General features: G+C 32.0%; 1 protein-coding gene across 2 annotated transcripts in view; it reads right to left on the bottom strand.

The window, feature by feature from the left end:
- Positions 1 to 1,426: 1,426 nt before the first annotated feature.
- LOC107449960 (neuroglian) overlaps positions 1,427 to 22,923 on the bottom strand; it is a 56,751-nt gene continuing 35,254 nt past the window's right edge. Inside the window, exons 16-23 of one of the 2 annotated variants that reach the window (XM_016065653.4) lie at positions 22,691 to 22,809; positions 19,780 to 19,966; positions 18,196 to 18,318; positions 16,356 to 16,544; positions 15,381 to 15,512; positions 15,132 to 15,290; positions 6,980 to 7,199; positions 1,427 to 3,388 (exon numbers count right to left, since the gene is read on the bottom strand). In XM_016065653.4, coding sequence (XP_015921139.1) covers positions 3,181 to 3,388; positions 6,980 to 7,199; positions 15,132 to 15,290; positions 15,381 to 15,512; positions 16,356 to 16,544; positions 18,196 to 18,318; positions 19,780 to 19,966; positions 22,691 to 22,809 — 1,337 coding nt within the window. In that variant the 3' untranslated portion in view covers positions 1,427 to 3,180. The remainder of the gene's footprint in view (positions 3,389 to 6,979; positions 7,200 to 15,131; positions 15,291 to 15,380; positions 15,513 to 16,355; positions 16,545 to 18,195; positions 18,319 to 19,779; positions 19,967 to 22,690; positions 22,810 to 22,923) is intronic. The other variant, XM_087166350.1, reaches the window with a different exon arrangement.

The following is a 22,923-nucleotide window of genomic DNA, read 5'->3' on the forward strand; positions in this document are numbered from 1 at the left end:
TATATGAGATAAAAAAAAAAAAAATTATGTATTTTTAACTACTCCTATACAAGAGAAATTTATAATTGCCAGTTTTTTAAATTTTTTCCATTTTACTACAAGGGATGCCAACATACACAAACAGTCCCCAACTAGTTTAAACTATTAACAAGATCTATGCTCACTTACCAAAAGTAGAAACTATATTCTTAAATCATTAAAACATGACAGATGTTAAATGGAATTAAACTTTTTATTTCTCTAAAATAATTGAACAACTCAGGCTCAATTAAGCAACAAAAAAATTAAAAAAAAAAAAAAAACTTATAACATTATTTTTATACAAATTTACTGTTAAAAAATTTGAATGAGATTAGACCTAAATTGTCATTTCTGACAAAAACATAAACTTTAACACAGATTTCAGAGAGTTAGTATAATTATTATTCTCTAATACAAATCCTGCAAAACGATCTGTTTTCAACGTAGTAAAATTGAATAAAATGAAATTTGGGATTATTCGATGATAGTTAAACCAAGTTGCATCATTGGTTAAATGAGCAGAAATATTCTGTTTCCCTTAATTGTTTTACATTTCTTAGCATTATAGCAAAATTGTTATCAATGTCAATAAGTTCTTTCTTGAACTAATTAAGCTATGTGCTTGGATTTAAAAATAATTTCATTACAAATTTAAACATTAACTTATTAAATCAATTTTTATTTTAATGAATAGGTTCCAAAATATTTTAATTTCTGAGAATAAAAATATATCTTGACGATAAAAGTCTACTTCCAACTTCTCTTATGAGGCAAATTTGCTAATAATTATTATGAATTTCACATTAACTTTCAATTAAACCGATTTTTATTTTAATTAATAGGTTTTGCAATATTTTATGGCCATATAAGTCTACTTCACACTTCTCTGTATGAGGCAAATTTGTTAATAATTAATTACATTAATAGGTGAGAGAAATTTTCAATATAACTAACTGGCTCAGAAAATTTTTCAAGAAGGAAACAAAAAAAAGAAAGAGAATTGACAGAAAACATATTGTTCACCAATCAAACAGTAAAAGAAGAAAATCTGGAAGATTTTTCACAGTTTGGGTATAAAATCCTGAGGCACCCCGGAAAATCTACCCTGGCACTTCTGTTGGCACCCCCATTTCTACTAACATTAATGAGGGTAAACATTAAATCACATCTGAGTAGAATGCAGATATAAAACAAACTTTCTTCGAGTCATTATATAGGATGCACAGTGAATCTGCTCACAGGTAATGATATATATATATAAAAAAATTCACTCTATTCTACAGAATATAATTACATAAATTAGTCATTCACCCCACAAAGCCACAGACAATTCTACGATATAAAGTGGATTTTTGATTTGCAGCTTAAGTGAAAAGCTAAAAGTTATCAGCCTGTACATAGAATAAAAGCAGCATTATCACATGATTTGAAGTTTGCATACAAGCGCTAATTATTAAGGAAAGGCAGTACATTTAAAACATTTTGACAGAGATAAAAGTCATTCATATTCCTAACTGTAAACAAGTGACTAAAAACTTTTTTTTTTTTTTTTTTTACAATGTGAAATTTCAAGGCAAGCACCATCTGAAAGTGCAAAATTTTATGTTTAAAAATGTTTATTTTCGACTTCAAAAAATTCAAGTTGCCCAAGTCATATAAAGTCTTAGTTAAAAAATATTTTTCAGGAAGATGATGAAAAGCACGCATATCCCTTGGTCTTAGAATTATTAGTTATTATTTAAATCGATAAACAATAATTAACGATTTATTAATTAAGAACACAAAAAAAAATTCATTCTCATTCAAGCATATCCCTTGATAATAATAATGTTGTTACTACATTAACTCAATGAAAACGAAAATTTAAGAGGCTAAAATAACATACATTAACAATATGAATTATAAATGGAACTTTCATAAAAGGCTTACATGGCAAAATATTTTTTTGTCAAACAAGTAAAAAAAAATAAATTTTTTTTTGGCAAATAAAATTAAAACTTAACGCCAACATAATCTGAGATTAGCTGAAATATTTATTGTAAAAAAGATTTAAAGGTACTGCTTTCATCCCATTTCACCACTAAAAGAGCTCCCACCACAATGCTTCAAATAACTATATGCATCTCCTTTAAAAAATAAAAATTATTTTGCTTAAATGTGTAAAAAGTGGTTTACTTAAGTATATGTATATATATAACTACTAGGTGTCAGATAGGAATATTAACATTTCTAAAAACATAATTATCAATTATTTTTCACTCACCTTGAAAAAAGAAAATGACAATTTACAGTAAAATAACGATATCACATACCATTATATTAAGAATATTATTACAGGGTTGAAACACCCATCTCTCAAAAAAAATTCCCTGTGTTTTCCCTGCACATATTATACACAATATATTATGAGGAAACACACATTCACTTGCGTGTTATACTAGGATAACCATGCTAGTTTCAGTTGCTAGAAAAACTTGGAGAAATAAGGAACACCTCAACATAAAAGAAATAGTGCTATAATAAATTAAATAATTTAATATAGCTGAACTATCATCTTTATATAGATTGCCTTTGAGAAGTCTGCATTTTTTTAAAAGACAAAAACTACCTCTTTGTTTTTTTTCAGTTTGCAAGGAAAAAATCAAAATTCCCTGTTATTTTAGATGATTTTAAAATTCCCTGCATTTTCCAGGTTTTCCCTATTCTCAATGTGGAGTGGCAACCCTGACCTTAATTCATTTTTTTTATACATCTAATTTTAAATTACCTATGTAGGTAAAAGAGAATTGGTTATGAAGGGCTTCTCCCACAAGAGTTGTCCTCTTACGGAATATGAATGAAGTTGCTAAATGCAAAAAGAAGAGAAAAAAAAGAAAAAGCTATATATCTTCATTTGAAAAAAAGTCACATTCCTATCCGACACCATGTCTATCACTTTTATATAACAGGAAAATTTAGAAAACCAAGTGAAAATATTTTCCACTTCTCAGACAAGAACACCCTTAATTTCGGCTTTTTTTTTTGTTGCAAGTAACTAAACTAATATAGGCATATATTAGGCAAATAAATAGAGCATTTTAAAATAAAAAAATAAAAAAAAGATTGATTAGCAGATTTTCTGAGTCCATCGTCTGCTTCGTACTTAATTAAATAAAAGGGCTAAACAAATGTGGCAAGGGCGGATGGAGAAGCAGAGTCCTCCGTTTTCTTCTTTGATCCGTACTGACCAATGAAGGAACCGTCCTCATTGAACTTACTGGCTTCTCCTTCTCCGTATTCCACCATACTGTCTGTCTCACTCTCGGGTCCTTTGACGCTGCTATTGAGGGATGTTCGACTCCCACTGGTTCGGTCTGGGACATCAGTCCTACAAACAGAAAGAAAAAAAATTTCAACAAAATTATTCCTGATGATGTTTTTATTTTATTTTATAACCGTTGTTGAACAGCCGATCCGATTCTGGGTTCATGACTACTAATGTTCAACTCCGTAATTTTGGTCCTTGTGATTTTGTAATTTTGATTCCAATCCAGAAAACAAGGGAGCTCCTGGATCAGTACCACCAGAGGTATTAATTTGTTATGGAAACATGGAGGACTTTGTGACCTGACAGATTTAATGCGCATCAGTCACCATTTACTACACTGGAAGTCTTTAGCAGGCGGCAATCGAACCCACGATCTCTTCGACATGGTCCCAGTGCCCTACCCCAGCAGCTATCCCAACCTTCCCTGATAATATTGGATAAATTGGCACTTTTCAATACTTATGATTCAATATAGCGTAACATTATAAACATAATCGGAGAACATAAGGAGTGAAACAAAATCATGGTAGCCAAAAAATTCTCAGATTTTTGTAACTTTTGGCATGAATTTTACAGATATGCATTATTTTAATAAAAATGTTAACACAAAATGTAACAATTAAGCTTAAAATGTAATGAAACACATTTGCTACGGTGAAAATGTAAATTAATCAAATATAGTGGCAAATCAACATTTAACTATACCCTAATAATGTATAGTAAATGCACTTAAGCATTTTACATTGCTAGATTGAAAAACTTCATTGGTTTCAAAAATATGTAGAAGGAAATAAAACAAAACATAGAAAATAACGAGAGAAAAAAAACATCAAGAAAATCTACTGCGAGGAGCTAATCAGGGTAAAATGCATTTCCACGTACTATGAAGAGGTGTGAAGAACTAATGCCGTTAACCAGGGAATCAGGATTCGTATGACTGAAACAAGATTCCAAAACATCAATATAAGATTATGTGACTGGGGTAGAAACAATTTTGGCATTGTTGAAATCGAATTTATGCCCAAGATTCCAACAATGTGCAGCAATTGATGATTTATCGTAATCTTGATTGACCTATCACCTTCCATAAGTAACTTTCAAAGTGTGTCTGATTTGTTCAATGAATCCAAGGTATTTCACTGGTAAGGTGTTGGGTAAATTCTCCAACGGTTTTCAAAACTAATCTAATAGGATCTTTAACAGACTTGAATTTAATTTTGTTAACAGGCCTTCAAGTCAAAATAGGAGAGGATTCATAACAAATAGGAGAAGAAAACTATAAGACCTGAATCAACAATAGAAGGGCTAAATCATAGTAGATTCAATTCTTAAGAAAACGCCATACCGGGGGAAGAAAACTATTTCTCCTTCATAACTTATTTAAAATTTGAAGTCTAAAAAAAGTGAGTCTAGGTTAAGCCCATAAAGTTTCAAATACTGAAAAGAAAATTTCAAAATATACAAATGAAAATAAATTATGAGATGATAACTTAGGATTACACAATGGAAATTCTAATAATTTGTTTGCATTTTAATACAGTAGAGCGCCGATTATCCGAACTGCTCGGGATCGAACATGGTTCGGATAATTGGAAAGTTGTTTAAAATCTAGTGTAAATGCTTATTATTTATGCATTAACTTCCCTTTGCACCTTTTGTAGGCTTAGGACTGGCAGTACTACTATCTGAAATAGCTCTGTGCGTTTAAAATTTTTTTCCTTTTTCTATTTTTAAATATTCTTAATAAAAAAAATTTTTTTAAATTTTGAATTATTTTTATCAAATTTCAGTTTTTTATAATTTTTTTGTCAATTACTGATTTTAAAACATTTTTCATTATTTTCCATTGCAAAAGAAATCCAGCAAAGATCTCGTTTCAAAGAAGACTTGTTTTTTTTTAGCAGCCATTTATCCCATATCGTTTTTTTAGCAGCCATTTATCACTTATTCTTTTTAAATAAATCAACTGAACTGGATCAACATCATTTTGACGTTCTAGACAATTCATTGCAAAATCTAATGGATTGCATGCTTCTATATGAGAAGGTCCACTATCTTGAACTTGATCACCTACTTTTTTCACTTCATCTGTAGAGTTCCGATTTTCATTCAAAATTTCAGCAACAATTTCATCATTTTCATCCGAAAGATCTACTGGTTCAGAAACTTCAGTTTCGTTTGTTTTTCTGTTAAGAATTTTATTCCAAGATTTAAGATTCCAAGCACTGTAATCATTAATTATTAACCATAAGTTACAACTACCCATTCTCCAATTATAAAACTTCAGCACTTATCTATTCATAAACTCCTTCTGCATTCCAACCATTGTAGACTATCAAAATGAAGATTGCATTCTTGGAAGATAATTTTCTGTTGTAAAGGGCTATGTAGGTTTAACTGTATCACAATACATGCATCTATGACAACTATAAGAAAACTGCTAAAAAGGTTGTAAATTAAATATGGTCTTCAGATGTAGGGGGTATTATTTATTCTTCTCAATTTAGAAAAATTGTCGATAGGTATTCTAAACTTAAAAAAAAAAAACTAATTCAGACACAGTTCGGATAATTGGACGCTCCAATAATAAGGGTTCGGATAATCGGCGCTCTACTGTATTTTGAAGTATTTTTTCAGCTATTGAAACTTCATGACATACTCTAGGTTTGCCTGAACTTGCTTTTTCTTTCTTTTAAATTTTTAATTAGTAATGAAGGAGAAAGATAATTTGCGACGAAAATTTTCTTCCGTGGTATGGTGTCCTCTTTATAAATTCCTTACACCTCAACTCCTCTATTCTTCGAATCCTTACATTGAACTTGTTATTTTACTGTTTTTCTTCTTCCAATCTTCTTTCCAATTTTGGTTTTAAAGTAATTTTTTGAGTCAATTAAGAAAGTTAAATTTAAGTTTCTTAAAGATCCTATAGGTCTTGAAAATCACTGGAGTATTTACCACATTTCTTGCCAGTCTGATCCTAGTTACATCCAACTAATCAGAAGCACTTTAAAATATAGACTTAAAAACATGATAGATATGTCTGTTATCAATATCATAAACAATCAATTGTTGAAACATTGAGTATAAATTCAAATTCAAAATGCCAAGTTATTAACACCCCAGTAACTTCCGTTCATCTTGATGACCTGGAATCTCGTTTCATTCATATGAATGCTGATTTCCTAGTTACCCACATTAGTTCCTCACCGCCTTTGCTGCTTTGTTCTCTTGATTTTTTGCTTCACCCTTGACTACCGAGATTTTTCAAGTTTTGTTTCTTACACTGACATTCCATTTTTCGATAGCAACATTACATTTTCTACTTCAAATCGCTTTTGTTTCTTCAGAACAAAATTTATTCAATTATTCCATTCTTTCACTTTTGTTTCACCTCTGGCAAGTCTTGAGAGTGATTATTTTTGAGTGCTTGAAACATGTAGACTTTTATTACTGTGGTCGGTGCAAGCCAGTTGCGGAATTCGTATCGACCAACAATTGCTGGGATTCGAACCCGGTTCACCTCATTGGAAGTCGAACACTCTGTCCCCTCAGCCACTACCACCCAGTTGATAAATAAAGAATTAGATCGCTTAAATAAGAGAATTTTCCCAGACATAAAGTGTAACTGCAGAAGAAAAATGGAAAACTCACGCTGCTTTAGTGTATTCATTAAATCCACCATCATCAGCATACTCCAAGTCACGTCCTTGTGCAGCTTCTTTTTCATGGACAGAATATTTTCCACCACGGTTTCTCTTGATCAAACAAATAATGATTAGCAGTAGCAGCAGTAAGGCAATAGCACACATCATCCCTATGAACCATGCGGCGGTGGCAAAACTTTCAGCTGTTTCAGGTGCCTGAACAGCAGCTGCAATGAATAAACAAGGCTATCAATACCACAAAAATTCATTATACTTGTCTAAAAAGCAGACAAACATAAATAATTAACAAAACAAAACATAACAAAACATAACTTTGTCTAAAGTTCAGTTAATTTGTTAAAAAAAATTAATATTCTTTCTGGTATATCAGTTGATCTTATGTTCAGTCATTTCGTAGAAACAAGTGTTTAAAATTCATAATGCCAAAAATTCCAAAGTCAGCATTTATCTCTCAACTTAATCTTTAATTTTGTTAAATAATCTCACTTTAAGTGACCTGATTTCTGGGAGAGTTTCATTAGTGCGTAGCCAGATTTTTCAACAAAAAATAAGCACCTTTAAAGTACTTTTTAAGCACTCAAAAAATATTTTTAATGATTTTCCAAAAACAAAAAAAAAATCACAATTAGGATCAGTGCATTAATAAAAAAAAATTCCTACCGTTTAAAGTTCTCAATTTATAAACATAAAATCATTAAAATTTAAAAACATCTTCAAAAACTTTACATAATGATGATAAAATTACTAATTTCTGATAAATATTGCAGAGAAAATGGTGAAAATGATTTATTTTTTTGTAATTTAGAACGACAATCGACACAGAGAAAAAAAAAAAGAGAAAAGAAAACTCTTTTTAAAACATACAAAATTAACCCCGAATAAAAAAAAACACCTTTAAGGGCTTTTAAAAAACATAAATGAAAAATAAGCATATTTTTAAACCCTTTCTAAAAACACTACGCACCCTGAATGATTATACAGCAACATCACACTTTTAAATAATTGTAACTCAATAATTTATTAATTTTTAATGTCATCTAAATATTGTTACTTTTTTAACAATTTATAGGGCAATTTCCTCTAGATATGTAATGTTTAATAAAATACTACTGGGATTGTGGTTAATTTATAGAAAGAAATTCTTATAGATTATAACCTTAAAGTACTTTTTATAACCATTTTCTTTAAGGGAAAGTGGATAAGGTTTTTAAAATTTTTACCTTCAGTAAGGAACTGTAACTTCTGTGCTTGCAAATTACTGAATTTATAAATTTTATATTTGTAACTAATAATAAACTGAATAAAAGTTTAACACACAAGTGAAAATAACTCCCCTCTATTTTTTACCCCAATTAACCTTTACCGTTACCTACATTTATGTAAACAAAGCCTTTCCAATTTCTTTTCCTTTTTTTTTTGAGATGTTATCAGCAAATGGCCACACAAACCCATACCTGCCAACATTGAAGAAATAAAATAACAGAGATTTTACTAACCGCCCCAATTTTGGGTTTACGACTACGGATGTTCAACTCCGTAGTCTGGTAATTTTGAACCCAATACAGAAGACAAGGGAATACCTGGATCAAGTCTTGGGAGGAATTCGCTTCGTGGAGGACTTTTTTATTGAACTAACCCACATTTGAGTTGCGTGGAGAGGAAAACCACGAAACTTTCCCATGGATAGCCTGGCGATAAGGGGACTCTAACCCGCGATCCATCTACCACTGGAGATATTTCACGTCAGCACTGTGGTCAGTGCAAGCTGAATGCGGAATTCGTATCGACCAGTCATTGCTGGGATTTGAACCTGGGTTCACCTCATTGGAAGGCGAACGCTCGATTGCCTGAGCCATCACAGCTTGATTTAAACTATTAATACTCAACATGCTGCAGTAATGGCAATAGCACCATCTGTTGAGGAATAAGAGAAGTATTTTTGTTATCAATGAATATTTTATTACCTTTTTTTAAAGTTCTTCAACAAATAAGGAAAAATTTGAGAATATACAGGTAAACAGGAGATAGTAGTAAAATACAGGAGATTTGGAATGTATGTGTAATGACTATATTCCATATAAATAATCACACCAGATTTTCATAATAATAAACTTAACTTCATTAAAAATTAAAAGAAACTAGTCATTATTTTTATATTCGAGCATCCAGCTCTTAAACAACCAAGGGAGAACCTCTCCCGACCAAGATAAACATACATCTACCTCGATTCCTAGCATGCCCCCAAAGGGGTGACACAATGCGCCAAGTGCGCCTAAACGATCGCCAAACAGTTGCCAAACATTACACCTTCCCCCCTAAGATAATGATTATATTACAAATAATTAATCGTTAATCTGAAAATTAAAAAACAACTGTTTGCGATCAAAAAAAAATTATAATACAGAATGATACATACGAAAAACATGATTATGCAATATTTTCAATGAAAACATAATAGGAATAATAAACACTAATACAGATGAGATATTATAACTACTCATATATAAACTCAGTTATCATTAATTATACACTGTAACGTTAGTATCTACAATTCAATCCTATATAACCTTTTTTTTCTATAGCAAAAATAGTTATAAAATAATATCTAATACAAGAATAATTATCCACTTTAACTATAATCTACTGACACACAGTAATACTAATAATATTTAATACACACATTATTAATTAAACAATTATTACTACAAACCAAAATAAAAAAAATATTTTTAAACCATAACACCTTAAAGATCATGTATAAACATTACAATTCAATAATTATATTTCCATGGATTTTAATCATATCTTAAAATTATGCATATAAACAATGAAATTTACTATTTTTCAAACACTAAATCATTCATTTTTTTTTTTTGAATTATAAAGATCTTACTTTAAAATATGTTTTCAAATTAATTAAGCACTTACCTAAAATATCTGTTATTTTAATTTTATCCACAAGTAAATATCAATATAAGCATATAAACACTTAGAGTCTCTAATAAAAAAAATATAAGAGTCATGAAATAACTTTTAACACTAACTGACCAAGTCTGCATTGACCTCGACAGTTTATTTATTTTTAATCACCTGAGATTGAGAGTCTGGAAAGGGCATCTGCGTTTTTAAGATTTCTTCCCGGACAGTGCTCGATACTTAAATTATATTTTTGTAGGGCAAGCGCCCACCTTTGGAGCTTAGACGATTGGGGAGCATTTTTAACGATGAATGCCAGTGGGTTGTGGTCGGTCACAATTTTGATTGGGGAGCCAAATATACAAGGCTCGAATTTCTTCAATGCCCATACTATTCCATAGGCCTCTCGCTCAATAGTGGGCCAATTCTGTTGAGATTTAGAAAGCTTTTGGCTGGCATAACACACTGGTACTTCTGAGTCGCCTTTCCGTTGAGACAAGCAGGCACCTACTCCCACCTGTGAAGCATCAGAGTGGATGATGAAATGCTCGTTGGGGGTAGGGGTAATCAATTCCGTTGTTTTCGCCAATTTCTCCTTGAGCCGTTGGAAAGCAGACTCATGTGTTTCTCTCCATTCAAGCATCTCCGGTTGTTTTTTTCTCGTGAGTTCGGTGAGGGGGTATGCGACGTCTGCATAGTTTGGGATGTATTCCCTGTAGTAATTCGTCAGTCCTAGAAGGCTTTTCAAATGAGTTTTCGTCTTTGGCGATTCCAATTTTTGAATGGCTATTATTTTCTCCGGGTCAGGTTGATGTTTTCCTGATCCAATTACGTGTCCTAAATACTTTATTTGAGGTTTCGCAAAGGAACATTTCTTCACGTTGATGGTAAATCCTAATAATTCTAATTTTGTAAAGACTTTTTCTAAATCTTGAAGATGGGTTTCGAAGTCTTTTGAGAAAATAGCAATATCGTCAATATATGATCTTGAAAATTCCTTGAACTCTTTTAGTGACTTGTTCATAACTCGCTGAAAAGTGGCAGCGGCATTTTTCAATCCAAATGGGAGAACTTTAAATTGATACTGCCCACGGTGAGTTTTGAAAGATGTAAATTCTTTGCTTTCTTCCTCCATAGGAACGGCGTAATAACCTTTGAGAAGATCAAGCGTGCTTATTACATTGGCTCTTCCTATATTGTACATTAGATCCACTGCATCTTCCATCGGAAAATCGTCTGCTTTGGTAACCGCATTCAGAGCTCTATAATCAACACAAAGTCTGATGCTTCCATCTTTCTTGTTTACACAAACTACTGGGTGAGCTATCTCAGCTTCACTCTCCTCTATTAGTCCTGAACTTAACAAATCTTCTATTTCTGCATCAACTCTTGTTTTCAACGCTTCTGGGATCCTATATACATGTGGTTTCTTTCTTTCTACATTTGGAATCAATCTGATCTTGTGGGATTCCACTTTAGCCATTTTTACTTTTCCTGTAAATAATGCTTGATGCTGGTTGATGAGGGTCATTAAACTATTCTTCTGAGTTTTATCCAAATTTTCTAGATCTAAATTTCCTTCAATTTTTAAATACTCCAAAGGGGTAGATAAGTCTTTTCTTGGTAGAGTTATGACTTCTCCAAAATCTTCTTCATTTTCGAATATCACTCCAACGGCGTTGACACGAGCTTGAAATTTTCTTATTTTGTTGGAATGAACATGTTTTATTTTTCCATCTGGTAGTCTTACTTTGTACGAGTGAGGAGGAATAAGACTTACTATTTCTCCAGGACCATTCCATCTAGCATAAAGCTTGTTGTTAGAGTCCGGTATAAGTAAATAAACTAGGTCACCATTCTTGAAACTTTTTGGCACAGATCTTCGATTGAAATATTCAGTGTATTTTTGTTGTTTTCCACTTGCGATCAATTCAGCTTGTTCTGCAGCTTGCTCCATTCTTATTTTCAACTGTTGTAAGTATTCGACAGCTGATTCACTCAAATTTGGAGGAATGGGTATTTCACCAGACCATGATGATTTAAGCACTACCAAAGGTCCTCTTGGCTGTCTTCCATACATCAATTGAAAAGGTGATATTCCAGTGGTGCAGTTGGGGATTTCCCGATAAACAAATAACAGGAATGGGATATGTTTATCCCAGTTAGATGGGTCACTCCTTATCACATGATGTAGCATCTGCTGTAAACTCCTATTCCATCGTTCAACTAGTCCATTGGAAGCACTGTATCCAGGGGTTGAAAATCTAGGATGAGCACCCAATCTTTCTTGAAATTCTTTAGTCAGTCTTGACACGAAATTTGTACCATTATCACTTGCAATAATATGCGGGATTCCTGTTCGCATGAATATTTCGAGGAGAGCTGTGCAAGTAGCTTTTGCACTTAAGCTTTTCAGAGGAATGGCCTCCGGCCATCTTGAGTGTTGATCTATAAGACATAAAATATATTTGTGCTTCCTAGCAGAGGGTGGATCAATGGGCCCAATAATATCGATGTTTACTATTTCGAATGGCAGTCCAGGTCTTGCTACTGGGGTTATTGGAATTTTATCCGACCTTTTCTCAGGGCTTCTTAATTGACATTCGCTGCATGTTTTGCAAAAGTGTTCCACATCTTGAGAAACTCCTGGCCAGTAGAAGGAGTACCTTATTCTATCTTTTGTCTTCCGCATGCCCATATGGCATCCAAATACCGAGTTGTGAGCTAGATCAAGTACCTTCTGTCTTCTACTTAATGGGAGAACTAATTGGCGTATTTTTTCTCCAAACAATTTTTCTTCATGATGCAAGAGTCCGTCCATAATAAAATAGTTTCCCTTCTTTTCCTTCGACAACTTCCAAGGCTCGTGTAGAGTCGGGCATGTTTGTTGTTCTAGTAACAGCTGTTTGGCTGTCGATACAGTAGACTCGATGGGATTGGCTGTTGCATTATCCTCTAGCCACTCCCCAAAGCTTGACTGGTTGCCAGGGGCAACTGATGCAATGCCCTTCTCCCTCTCCTCCACCTCTTCATTTCTCTCTTCTGTCGTATTTTGTTTCTCTTTTTCTGTTTCAGTAAACAAAACGAACATTTTTTCTTCTTCGTTCTGACGCCTTTCTTCTGCGATGTCGGAATCCATATTCTTTTCTGGGGGGTTGATCAACAGTTCATGTATTTCGGGAGTTAATAAACAAGGCACATTTAATTCATCCGTCACAGCAATAAAGGTATCCACTGAATTAAATAAGTTAGTTCCATCATTTCTTAGATAAATCGGCGTACGGCAAACTTTTGCTTCAATCTGTTGTCCGAATGCAGAAGTTAACAAAATTTTCCCTCCATCTCTCTCCTTTACATCCGGAATGAATGACGAATGTAGAATTGAAATCTGAGTTCCAGAATCGATGATTGCTTCGATTTCTTCCGAGTTGATAAAAATATTAACTTTCTGCAGGGGTTTAATAATGGTTTCTCTGACGTCACTCCGTAGATGAGATGAATCTACTTTCGCTACCACCGCTTCTTCTCGGCTTGATACTTTATTCCAATTTCTTGAAATTTTTGTGTGATCCCTTTCATTTCGCTTTCCCGTCATTTCATTCTTTTTCTTTCTATCGGAACAGTCTCTCGCAATGTGTCGATAGCTTCCACAAATGTAGCATTCTCTTTGCCTGACGAAATTGTTTTCTTGTCTCGGATATTATTTTCTCAGTTGAGGGGGAACATACTTTTCGGGTGAATATGTTGCGTCTCCAAATCTCGGACGTTTTCCTTCACTTCGGTATTCATCAAAAGATTTTCTTCGCGCTGAAAAGTAAATATCACACTCTCTAGCTAATTCCTGAGGCTTCAACCATGTATTTCCTTGTCGTATTGTGATATGGGACGCTGTTTCTCCGTCTAAAGTTTGGAATATCTTGTCGGATATAATTAGTTCTTTAAGTGTATCAATATCTTCTGCATTTCTTAATTTACAGTAATAATCCCATGTTGCGGTCATTCGTGAAGCGAACTGGATGTGTGTCTCTCCTGAATATCGTTTTGCTCTTCGGAAATTTTCCAAACAGGTTTGGGGGGTCGGTTCATATTCCTTCAGAATCAGTGTTTTTACTTTTTGATAGTCCTTTAAATCTTCTCCCTTGATATAAACAAGAACATTGGCAGCTTTATCCCCAATTAATTTCAACAATATCTCTGCTTTGAATTCGTCCGGAACATTCTTATGTTTAAATGCTCTTTCGATGGAGTCGAAAAATATATTCCATGCTTCCGCTTTCTTCGGTACTGGAATCGTCAAGGTTTCTACTCCTTTTATCAGTTTATCCAGGGAAATTTCGCTTTCTCCACGGCTGTGTTGAGCGTCTGGGGTTGGACTTCTGCTTTCGATACTTCGTGTCGTTCGGATCTTCGCCAGCTCAATTTCGTGTTCTCGTTCTAATCGAATTTTTTCTTCTTCTAATTTCGCTTTTTCTGTCTCTTCAGCTCTCTTCCTGTTTTCTACTGTAGTATTTAGTATTTCTTTAACAAAGTCCGGATCGTCTAAGTATTCCTTGCTATTTTGCAACATATGTTTCAGCTCCGTTAATTTCAGTTCCAAACTGGCTTCTTCACCGATCTCTGACAAAACTGTCACCAAATCTTCTTTTCGTACGTTTTTGAACATTTTTCTCTCAGATCAGAATTCTCCAACTAACTTCTTATTCTACTTCCGAAATTGCTTTTCTATCGGTGCAAATCTCTGGTTCTCGAAACGAGAGCGTGTTGTAATGACTATATTCCATATAAATAATCACACCAGATTTTCATAATAATAAACTTAACTTTATTAAAAATTAAAAGAAACTAGTCATTATTTTTATATTCGAGCATCCAGCTCTTAAACAACCAAGAGAGAACCTCTCCCGACCAAGATAAACATACATCTACCTCGATTCCTAGCATGCCCCCGAAGGGGTGACACAATGCGCCAAGTGCGCCTAAACGATCGCCAAACAGTTGCCAAACATTACAGTATGCAAACCATAAGTGGGAAAATTGCTTCCCATCAACGTTTAAAAATTAAAGAAGTTTGTAGAAAGTATACTTCCCACAGCCTTATAAAAGTGTTAAAGATGTTTCATAAATTTCAACTTTAACACAAAAAATCCCTCTTGCTATTTTTATTAAATAAAAAATCTTTCGGAAAACAAAACAGCATGCCCAAAAGAATAAAAATCAAGTACCCATTCCTCCTGTTTCAAACTCTTCTATTTTGCTGGGTGTTTGATATTCCCCATCAACAGCAACCACTTGCATTTCGTAAAGGGAGCCTAACTCTAAACCAGTGACTAGGATGGAATCTTGGTTCTTCTCAGGCAGTGTGCTTTCCCATGCAGTGTCATCTGATAGAATTAAAATGAAAAAGAATATCAGTAAATTTGAAGGGAAGGAGTAAGTAAAAATTTCATTTAAAAAAAAACAACGATCCCTACCTTTCTTTTTGTATCGAACAAAGAAAAAACTTCCAGGGTGTCCTTCGACAGCCGGCACCCATATGACTCGCACGCCAGCTTTGCCATCAACATCAGGTAAATGACTCCACACAAAGTGAGGTTCATCAGGATCTGAAAAAAAAAATGTAAGGAGCACTCCATAAATCTATTCTGGAGTTGGGTTTATGATACCAAAAACTGGTTTAAACTATTAAAAAAAGTCTAGAATGATACTCAGGCAGTCATTATGTCTGTCAGTTTTTATAACATATTTTTAAAGCATTAACATTCAGTTAATTTTCAAGAAAACGGTCATAAAAGTGCCTATTTTTTTTTATCCACATTTGATTAGTACTGACATCTAGTTTAAAATAAACCAACTATCTACAATTACCTTAAAAATATCCTGGTACTGCCATCTGGTGTGTAAAATGAGAAATTAAATATTTTCCGTGCAAAAGAAATGAATTAATTTTATTCCCATTGCACATTACTACTGAACACTACAACCCAGGAATACCACGGGAGCGACAAATAGAGGGCAAAACTTCACCCCGTCATTTTCACGAGAGCGAGAAGGAAGAAACGTTTAATGATTTTTTAATTATTTTTTTACTGTGATGATTACATACAAGATGCAAAGAAGGAAATAATTAGCTTGTTTTTTCCCCCAACAAAATCACTTATAATATTTAGAATAAAAAATTATTACATGTTTAATTAAAAAAATTTCAAAGAGTTTTTTTTGCTTTGTCAACACAGCATTTTTGTTATTATTAAAAGTATCTTGTAGAAAGATATTAGTCCCAGAGAGTTTTGTCGCAGATAGCTCCAAAAAATTCTGCAACAGGACCTTGTTAGAGGAATGAGAAATATTATTAAAACTGAGTTGACTGATAATTTTAAAAATTAAGAATAAATTTTTAAAATATCTTTACAAAATAAAAGTATAATATTGATTTATATAATACTTACGGCGAGCTACATTGTCCTTAGTCTCTACTTCAATATACATTTTTTCACCCTCTCCAACTTTAGTTGTAGCATAGATATCAATTCGATACTTCGTCTTTGGCTTTAAGTTAGCAAGCTTTTCTCTAGTCTCGCTTGGATCTGTTATTTGAGGTTTTCTTTCTTTTATCTCGCCCAATTCAGTTCCACTAACTGAAATTGAAAAAATAAATAAATAAAAAATTAATGCATTTATAAATGTACGCAATTTTGAAATCCATATTGAATACAATTTTTTTATTTTAAAAAATTCAAAATGGACATAAGATTAAAAAGCAAAAATTGAGCAAGAAAATGCTAGAAATATAGAGAAAAAAAGGAAATACTAAAGGACACAACTAAATAAATAAATAAAAATAAATTGAAAAGAAGTGCAACATTGTTAAGAAAAGCTTTGGTTGCTTGAGATATCTGTTTTTAACGTAGACAAAAACTAAACATTAGTAAAGGTTGTTAATTTCTCATTTTTATTAGAAAAAAAATTTCTAAACTTTTAATAGTGGAATAATTGAAGAACATTATATAATAATTGTAGAACATAATTTAGAATTTTTGAAAACCAGAACTTTTTTTCCCCTCATATATCTGCATATTGCCAAACAAAGTTAAAGAACTTTAAGCAAACATTAGTGTAAAAGTTTTAAAAAAAATGATTTTCTGTTTCTCTTTACAGTAATATTGTTTCTCCTTAAAAACAATCTGAAGATGCTCTAATAAATCTGCAGAGCTTGCTGCCGTGCTAGAAGATTTCTGCAACCAGGTTGATTAGTAAGGCTGAGAAAATACCAGTCAGTTCAAGAATTGTTTCCGATTCTGTCAACAATTACAACTTTACTACTTCACAGCTTTATTATTTAATAAGCAGGTCATTAACCGTTACGGTGATAATAACCCCACTTACAACAAGAACAAACACATTAAGCAAAAATTGGCAACTAAGCTTTATTATCCTCGCATTTTGTAAATCTAGTTTACTTAGTATTGCTATTTTAAAGAAAAAATCTACTTTTTAAAATTGGAAATTTTTTTTATTTTCCATCTCAGACTTTGAATTGCTAAAAACAATTGTTAAAAGCATAGCTGCCAACATAGATAGGGAAAAGTTCAGTAGATTCTATGAAACATAAATTTCATGATAATTATTACAAAATGTACTAAATATTTTACACCTAGGAAATTTTCTGGATTTTTATAGTCATCAAAATAGAAAAACTCATATTTTTTATAGTAATTAATAGATATTTAATTCATCATTAGTTAAAATATTTTTTTAATCAAGTAAAAAATGGAGTTCCGAAAAAAATAAACTGAACATTTTAGAGCAAAAATATTTATAAACTGATTTCTATAATTGAGGCTTTATATATAGTAGTATATATTAATAATATTTATTAATAATTAACTTAACCATTATACATTAATAATATTTATATAAAAATTTCAATTTTAACAGGGAATTTTTTTAGGAAACTTACTCATTTTTAGGGTAATTCCTAAAATGCACAAAAACCAGAATTTTTAACAGTAGACTAGGAGAAACTGGCAAAATCTAGTAGTCTACTGGAAAATCCAGTAAAGTTAGCAGCTATGTTAAAAATATTGTAAATTCAAAATATTTGAATTAACAATCAATTTTAACAGAAAATTCAAAGGTAATTTATATTTTTTCTAACACTCCGACATTTTTAAATTCTGATAAACTATAAACAGTTAAGTGCATGTGCATAAAAAATCTTGAAAATTTTAAATAAATTTATTTCAATAAAAGTAACGGAAATAAAACCTTCAATATATAGAAACAAACCTTCACGATAATATATATTGTAACCAGTGAGAATGCCGTTTGGTTCTGCAGGCCTCTTCCAGATCAGATATAATGCATTGGCTCCCAAAGGAAATGCATCAAAATAAGCAACAGGTCCAGGTGCTGTGAAAGAATTAATGCAGGATATTAATAACAAAGCTTATGCTAAATCTGAATTGTTTTCAAGCTCAATACAATACACCAGATAAGATATAATTTTTAAAAATACATGTACAAGAAATTTTAGTTTAGTATTAATAAAATTATTTTGTTTTAGACTGTAATTGTATTTGATAGATGTAATATTAAGTTAAAAAAATAATATTCAATACTCTTCAATTTTAAGTTGATTAAATATTGGAGTATTAAGATATTAAATTATTTTTTAATAGTTGATTTATCGAGAAAAACTAATTGAACAATACTCCAGCAAATTATATGCCATTTGCATCCTTATTTTTATTAAGCATAAATGAGCACTACTAAGCACTATGTTAAATTAAACTAAAACTATCTCAGTGGCGCGACATCCCATTAAGAGGGCCAAGGCCGACTGTGCCCATCTCAGTTTTCTTGACCTTGGGCTCTGGGGTGCAGGAGCATATGTTCCGGCTGGTCAGCCGAATGCGGAACCCCCAGTGTTAGTTCCCAAGCATGCTTGGTACTCATTTTATCGACCCACTGAAGGGATGAAAGGCTGAGTCGGCCTTGCCAGGCCCAAGGATCGAACCAAGGACCCGTGGCACGACAGCGCGAAGCGCTACCGCTCAGCCACCGGGCGTCATGTTAAATTAAAGCTGACAAGAAAAAATGGAGAGAAATTCATTAAAAAAAATAATGACACCATAATGTTTTTGTGTGTGTAATATTAAAGTACCAATAAAGAGATTACTAGTTTGTGAGAAGTCTACTTTTGAATGCATTTACTGAATGCTTTCACCAATCTTCTATCTATGACTGTCAGGTTTCTAATGCTCATTCGGAGGTTTTGCTGACTATTTAGTCAAGCCTCCTGTCCTGCAGTGTACTTTTTTTTCTCTTTTAAGGTTTCCTTTAGGCATCCAGGGTGAAGGCCTGGTTAAATGCCATAAGAATGGTAGCCGTCAACCAAGAATACTGGCATTCCGGTTTAACCAAACTAAGCTTGGGTCTTGTGAAATGGAAAGGGTCTGGTTGCTGAAATGGTTAAGCATTTTTGGAGGTACATATGTTGTGCTTTTCATTTCAAGAATTTTGAAAAATAATTTTAAAAGACTATACCAGCATTCGTTTATGCTTTACACCAAGTTTTTGGGCTCTGTAATGTTAAGAAGCCAATAAATGTCAAATGTTTAATGAGTTTGCCTTATTTCAGCCTAACTATCTGCTTAAAATATTTGTTTATTTTTGCTGCTTATTTTTTAATTATAGTTTTTAATGAAAATTAATAGTCTTTATGACAGCTGCCTAAGTTAAAAATACAAAACACAGTCTTATGTAAGCTTTATATCATAAAAATTTATTACACTAAATGTATTTTCAAATTAGAAAATCAAACCCAAAATGACTATAAAGTAGATATTGTAAAAATGAAGACAAACTTACTTCCTTCTGGAGTTATAAAATCAATGACATCAGAAGGTGGTCCATTATACATGTCATTGAATGCTAACACTCTCACTAAATTACGTGAGAAGGGACGAAATATGGTCACTAATGATTGTGTGACATTAGCTTTAACAACCTGTTCACGAAGTCGTTCTTCTCCTTCATCAATAGTCCATGTTTGGATCTACAAAAACAACAACAACTTAAATCTAAAATAAATGTAATCTATTGTATTTATCAGGTGAAAAAAATATTTCAAAATATTTTCATCGTTATATTTGATCCAGTGTGAAAAGAATAAAAAGTTTGAAATACCTAACAACTCAAATCATCAAAAAAATAAATAAATAAAAGGGGCGTGAAACTATTTCGAAAAAAGGAAACCTTATTTGCAAACATATTTTTTTCTCCTTTTTACTATACGCATACATTGACAGTCCAACTTAACACATAAATCAATAATATAGTAATAAAGTTTAGAAATTCATTAAGTTTACAAGTTCATGAAATTGAAAATTTCGCCAAAAAAAAAAATCTCATGTCTAAAAACAGCAGAAAATACAAGTTGACTCAAAATAATGCAACATAGAAAAGTCTTAGAAAAATAGCAAATTATAGCACACTGAATTTAAAATTCTGATAATATCAAATTCTAAAATGCACTGAAATTTTACACATATGTTTTTATTGTATGTACACAAGCAATTCGTTTTTCAAGCCAGAAGTAACAACATTTTACTCGTCCTAATAAAGCATTTTAAATCAATTACTTCAGAAATGTACCCAAAAGACTAAGACTACTGCTCAGTTTACTTCCTGAAAATATGTGCAAATATTTAACTGAATGAAAAATAATTACAATTGATGCTAAAGTGAAAATATTTCAAAGTTTGAACAGAAAGAAAATGTAATATAGTATTTGTAGTTATGTTAATAAAAAAATTGAAATTGCAAAAAAGAAATGTTTTTTTTTATTATACTTTAAAAATTTTAAAGATTTGAATATTTTTTGGGAGTCAATTCCTCCCAAATTCAGGATTCTTTCAGTAGACTTGGAAGCATGGTGTTCACAATGAATGATTAGCACAAAAAAACAAAAAATCACACTAGAGCATTGGCCCTTAGAAGTGGTCATAAATTGTGGAAAACATACGAGGACAAACAAAAGGCATTCTATTTCCACTTCTTGAAAGATACTTTCTTTTGTAGCAACAAAATGAGTAACATAAAGACTGTGCACATCCAACAATCTTGTTCAATGCAGAGTGGCTAACAAAGACTTGTAAGCACCTATGTACTAGGATATCACTAGGGCCATTATTCAAATGCTTTTGTAACTAGCCATATTCTAAAGAAGAAATTTTATTTTGATTGGATATTTCTTGCAAAAATGATCTAAAATGATGTCTTAGTACATAAAAATTTGATTATCAGTTCAAAAGCAATAAAGATGTTCCATCGCAGTTAAGAGGACGCCATACCTTGGAAGAAAATTCTCGTTGCAAATTATCTTTATTACTCATTTAAAATTTAAAAGAAAGAAAAAGTAAGTTCAGGCAACCTAGAGTTGAAAATGAAGTTTCAACTGCTGAAAAAAATACTTCAAAAGATCAAAATGCAAACAAATTATTAGAAGAGACCTTCTTCGTTGCATAATTCTCAGTTATCATCTCATCATTTATTTTCATTTGTATATTTTAAAAATTTTCTTTTCATATTAGAAATTTTATGGCTTACTCTAGGTTTATCTGAACTCACTCTTTCAACACTTTAAATTAGCAATGAAGGAGAAAGAATTTGTCACTAAAATTTTCTTCATGGTATGGCGTCTTCTTAAGAAGACATCGTCATCTGAGTGTTGCCTATTTTATAAAACATGTTCATTTTAGAACAGAAGCAAGATGAAACAGATTTAGGAAAATTTTAGAACTCTTTATTTTGGTATAACTTGAAGCAAAGCCAGAATCCCCGTGGCAGAATTGCAGCGACACGGCGACATTGTCGCAGAATGTTACAGATTATTTGCAGAAAGATTTTTCATTTAGGAAGGGGAAAATTTTGGTTTTCGAAAAAAAAAAATCTGTAGAATTTTTTTTTCAAAGATGTTTTTCTTGCACATCACAGAGGAAAGAAGTAATTGTGATTTTTCTAATATCATTTGAAATAAAAAAAAATCGGTAATAACTGGCTTCAGCTAGAATTCCAAATTAATAATATAAAATTTTTAAAAAAAACAGAAATCGTGGAAGTTTAAAAAATAGTTTGCTCCAGATATGTTCTTTTTTGTCTTCGTTAAATAACACAATGTTTTACAAACACTTATTTGTGTATCTCCTTTTTAAAGAGTCCTATACGCGTGATTTCGTCGTCGACGATAACTTGGGAGTTACTGCACGGAGTTTACGATTTTTAATGTATGTATATGATATTATTTTCATTTAATTTATTTAAGAATTTTAATTTGCAATGATTTACAAAATTCGGAAGAGGAAATAAGTAGTTCATTTTCCCACCCCACCTACAAAATGTGAGAATAACGCCTATAATATCAGAATTAAAAAAATAACACTTTTACAATTAATTATTTTTCGATACTATAATTCGATATATTATTGTTCTATACTTTCTTCTGTAAACACAACGTTTCTGTTAATTTAAATTAGTAATTATAATAATTGAAAGTATCTTAAAGCAAAATATTAGTGCTTGGGAAGCTTGTCGCAGAAAGCCTGAAAAAATTCTGCCACAGGGGCCAGAATTAAGATAAACAGAAATAAGCTGCAAGTGGTACAAGAGTACCTATGTTGGTGCAAGTAGAGTAGGTTAGAAGAAGAAATCATTATAACTGATTTAGAATGGGGTTAACTCAAAATTAACTTAATTTTAGGGGGGAAATAGAAATAGTTACCTTGTAGCCTCTGAAATGTCCTCTGACTGATTCTGGTGAGACAGGGTCCCAGGAGAACATGGCTGATCTGGCATCTTTTACATACATACGATTGAAATTCTTCGGTGCTTCCAGGGGAACTGAAAGAATTGTTTTTACTTAAATATTCAACATATATCTATCATTGAAAAAAAATTATAAAATTTTATATTGGTATTTAAAACAAATATGATAATCCATTCAAATTTGTCTCA

Source organism: Parasteatoda tepidariorum, chromosome 6 (assembly GCF_982258835.1).
Source record: "Parasteatoda tepidariorum strain Cologne lab strain chromosome 6, Ptep-v5.0, whole genome shotgun sequence".
Classification (NCBI taxonomy): Eukaryota; Metazoa; Arthropoda; class Arachnida; order Araneae; family Theridiidae; genus Parasteatoda; species Parasteatoda tepidariorum.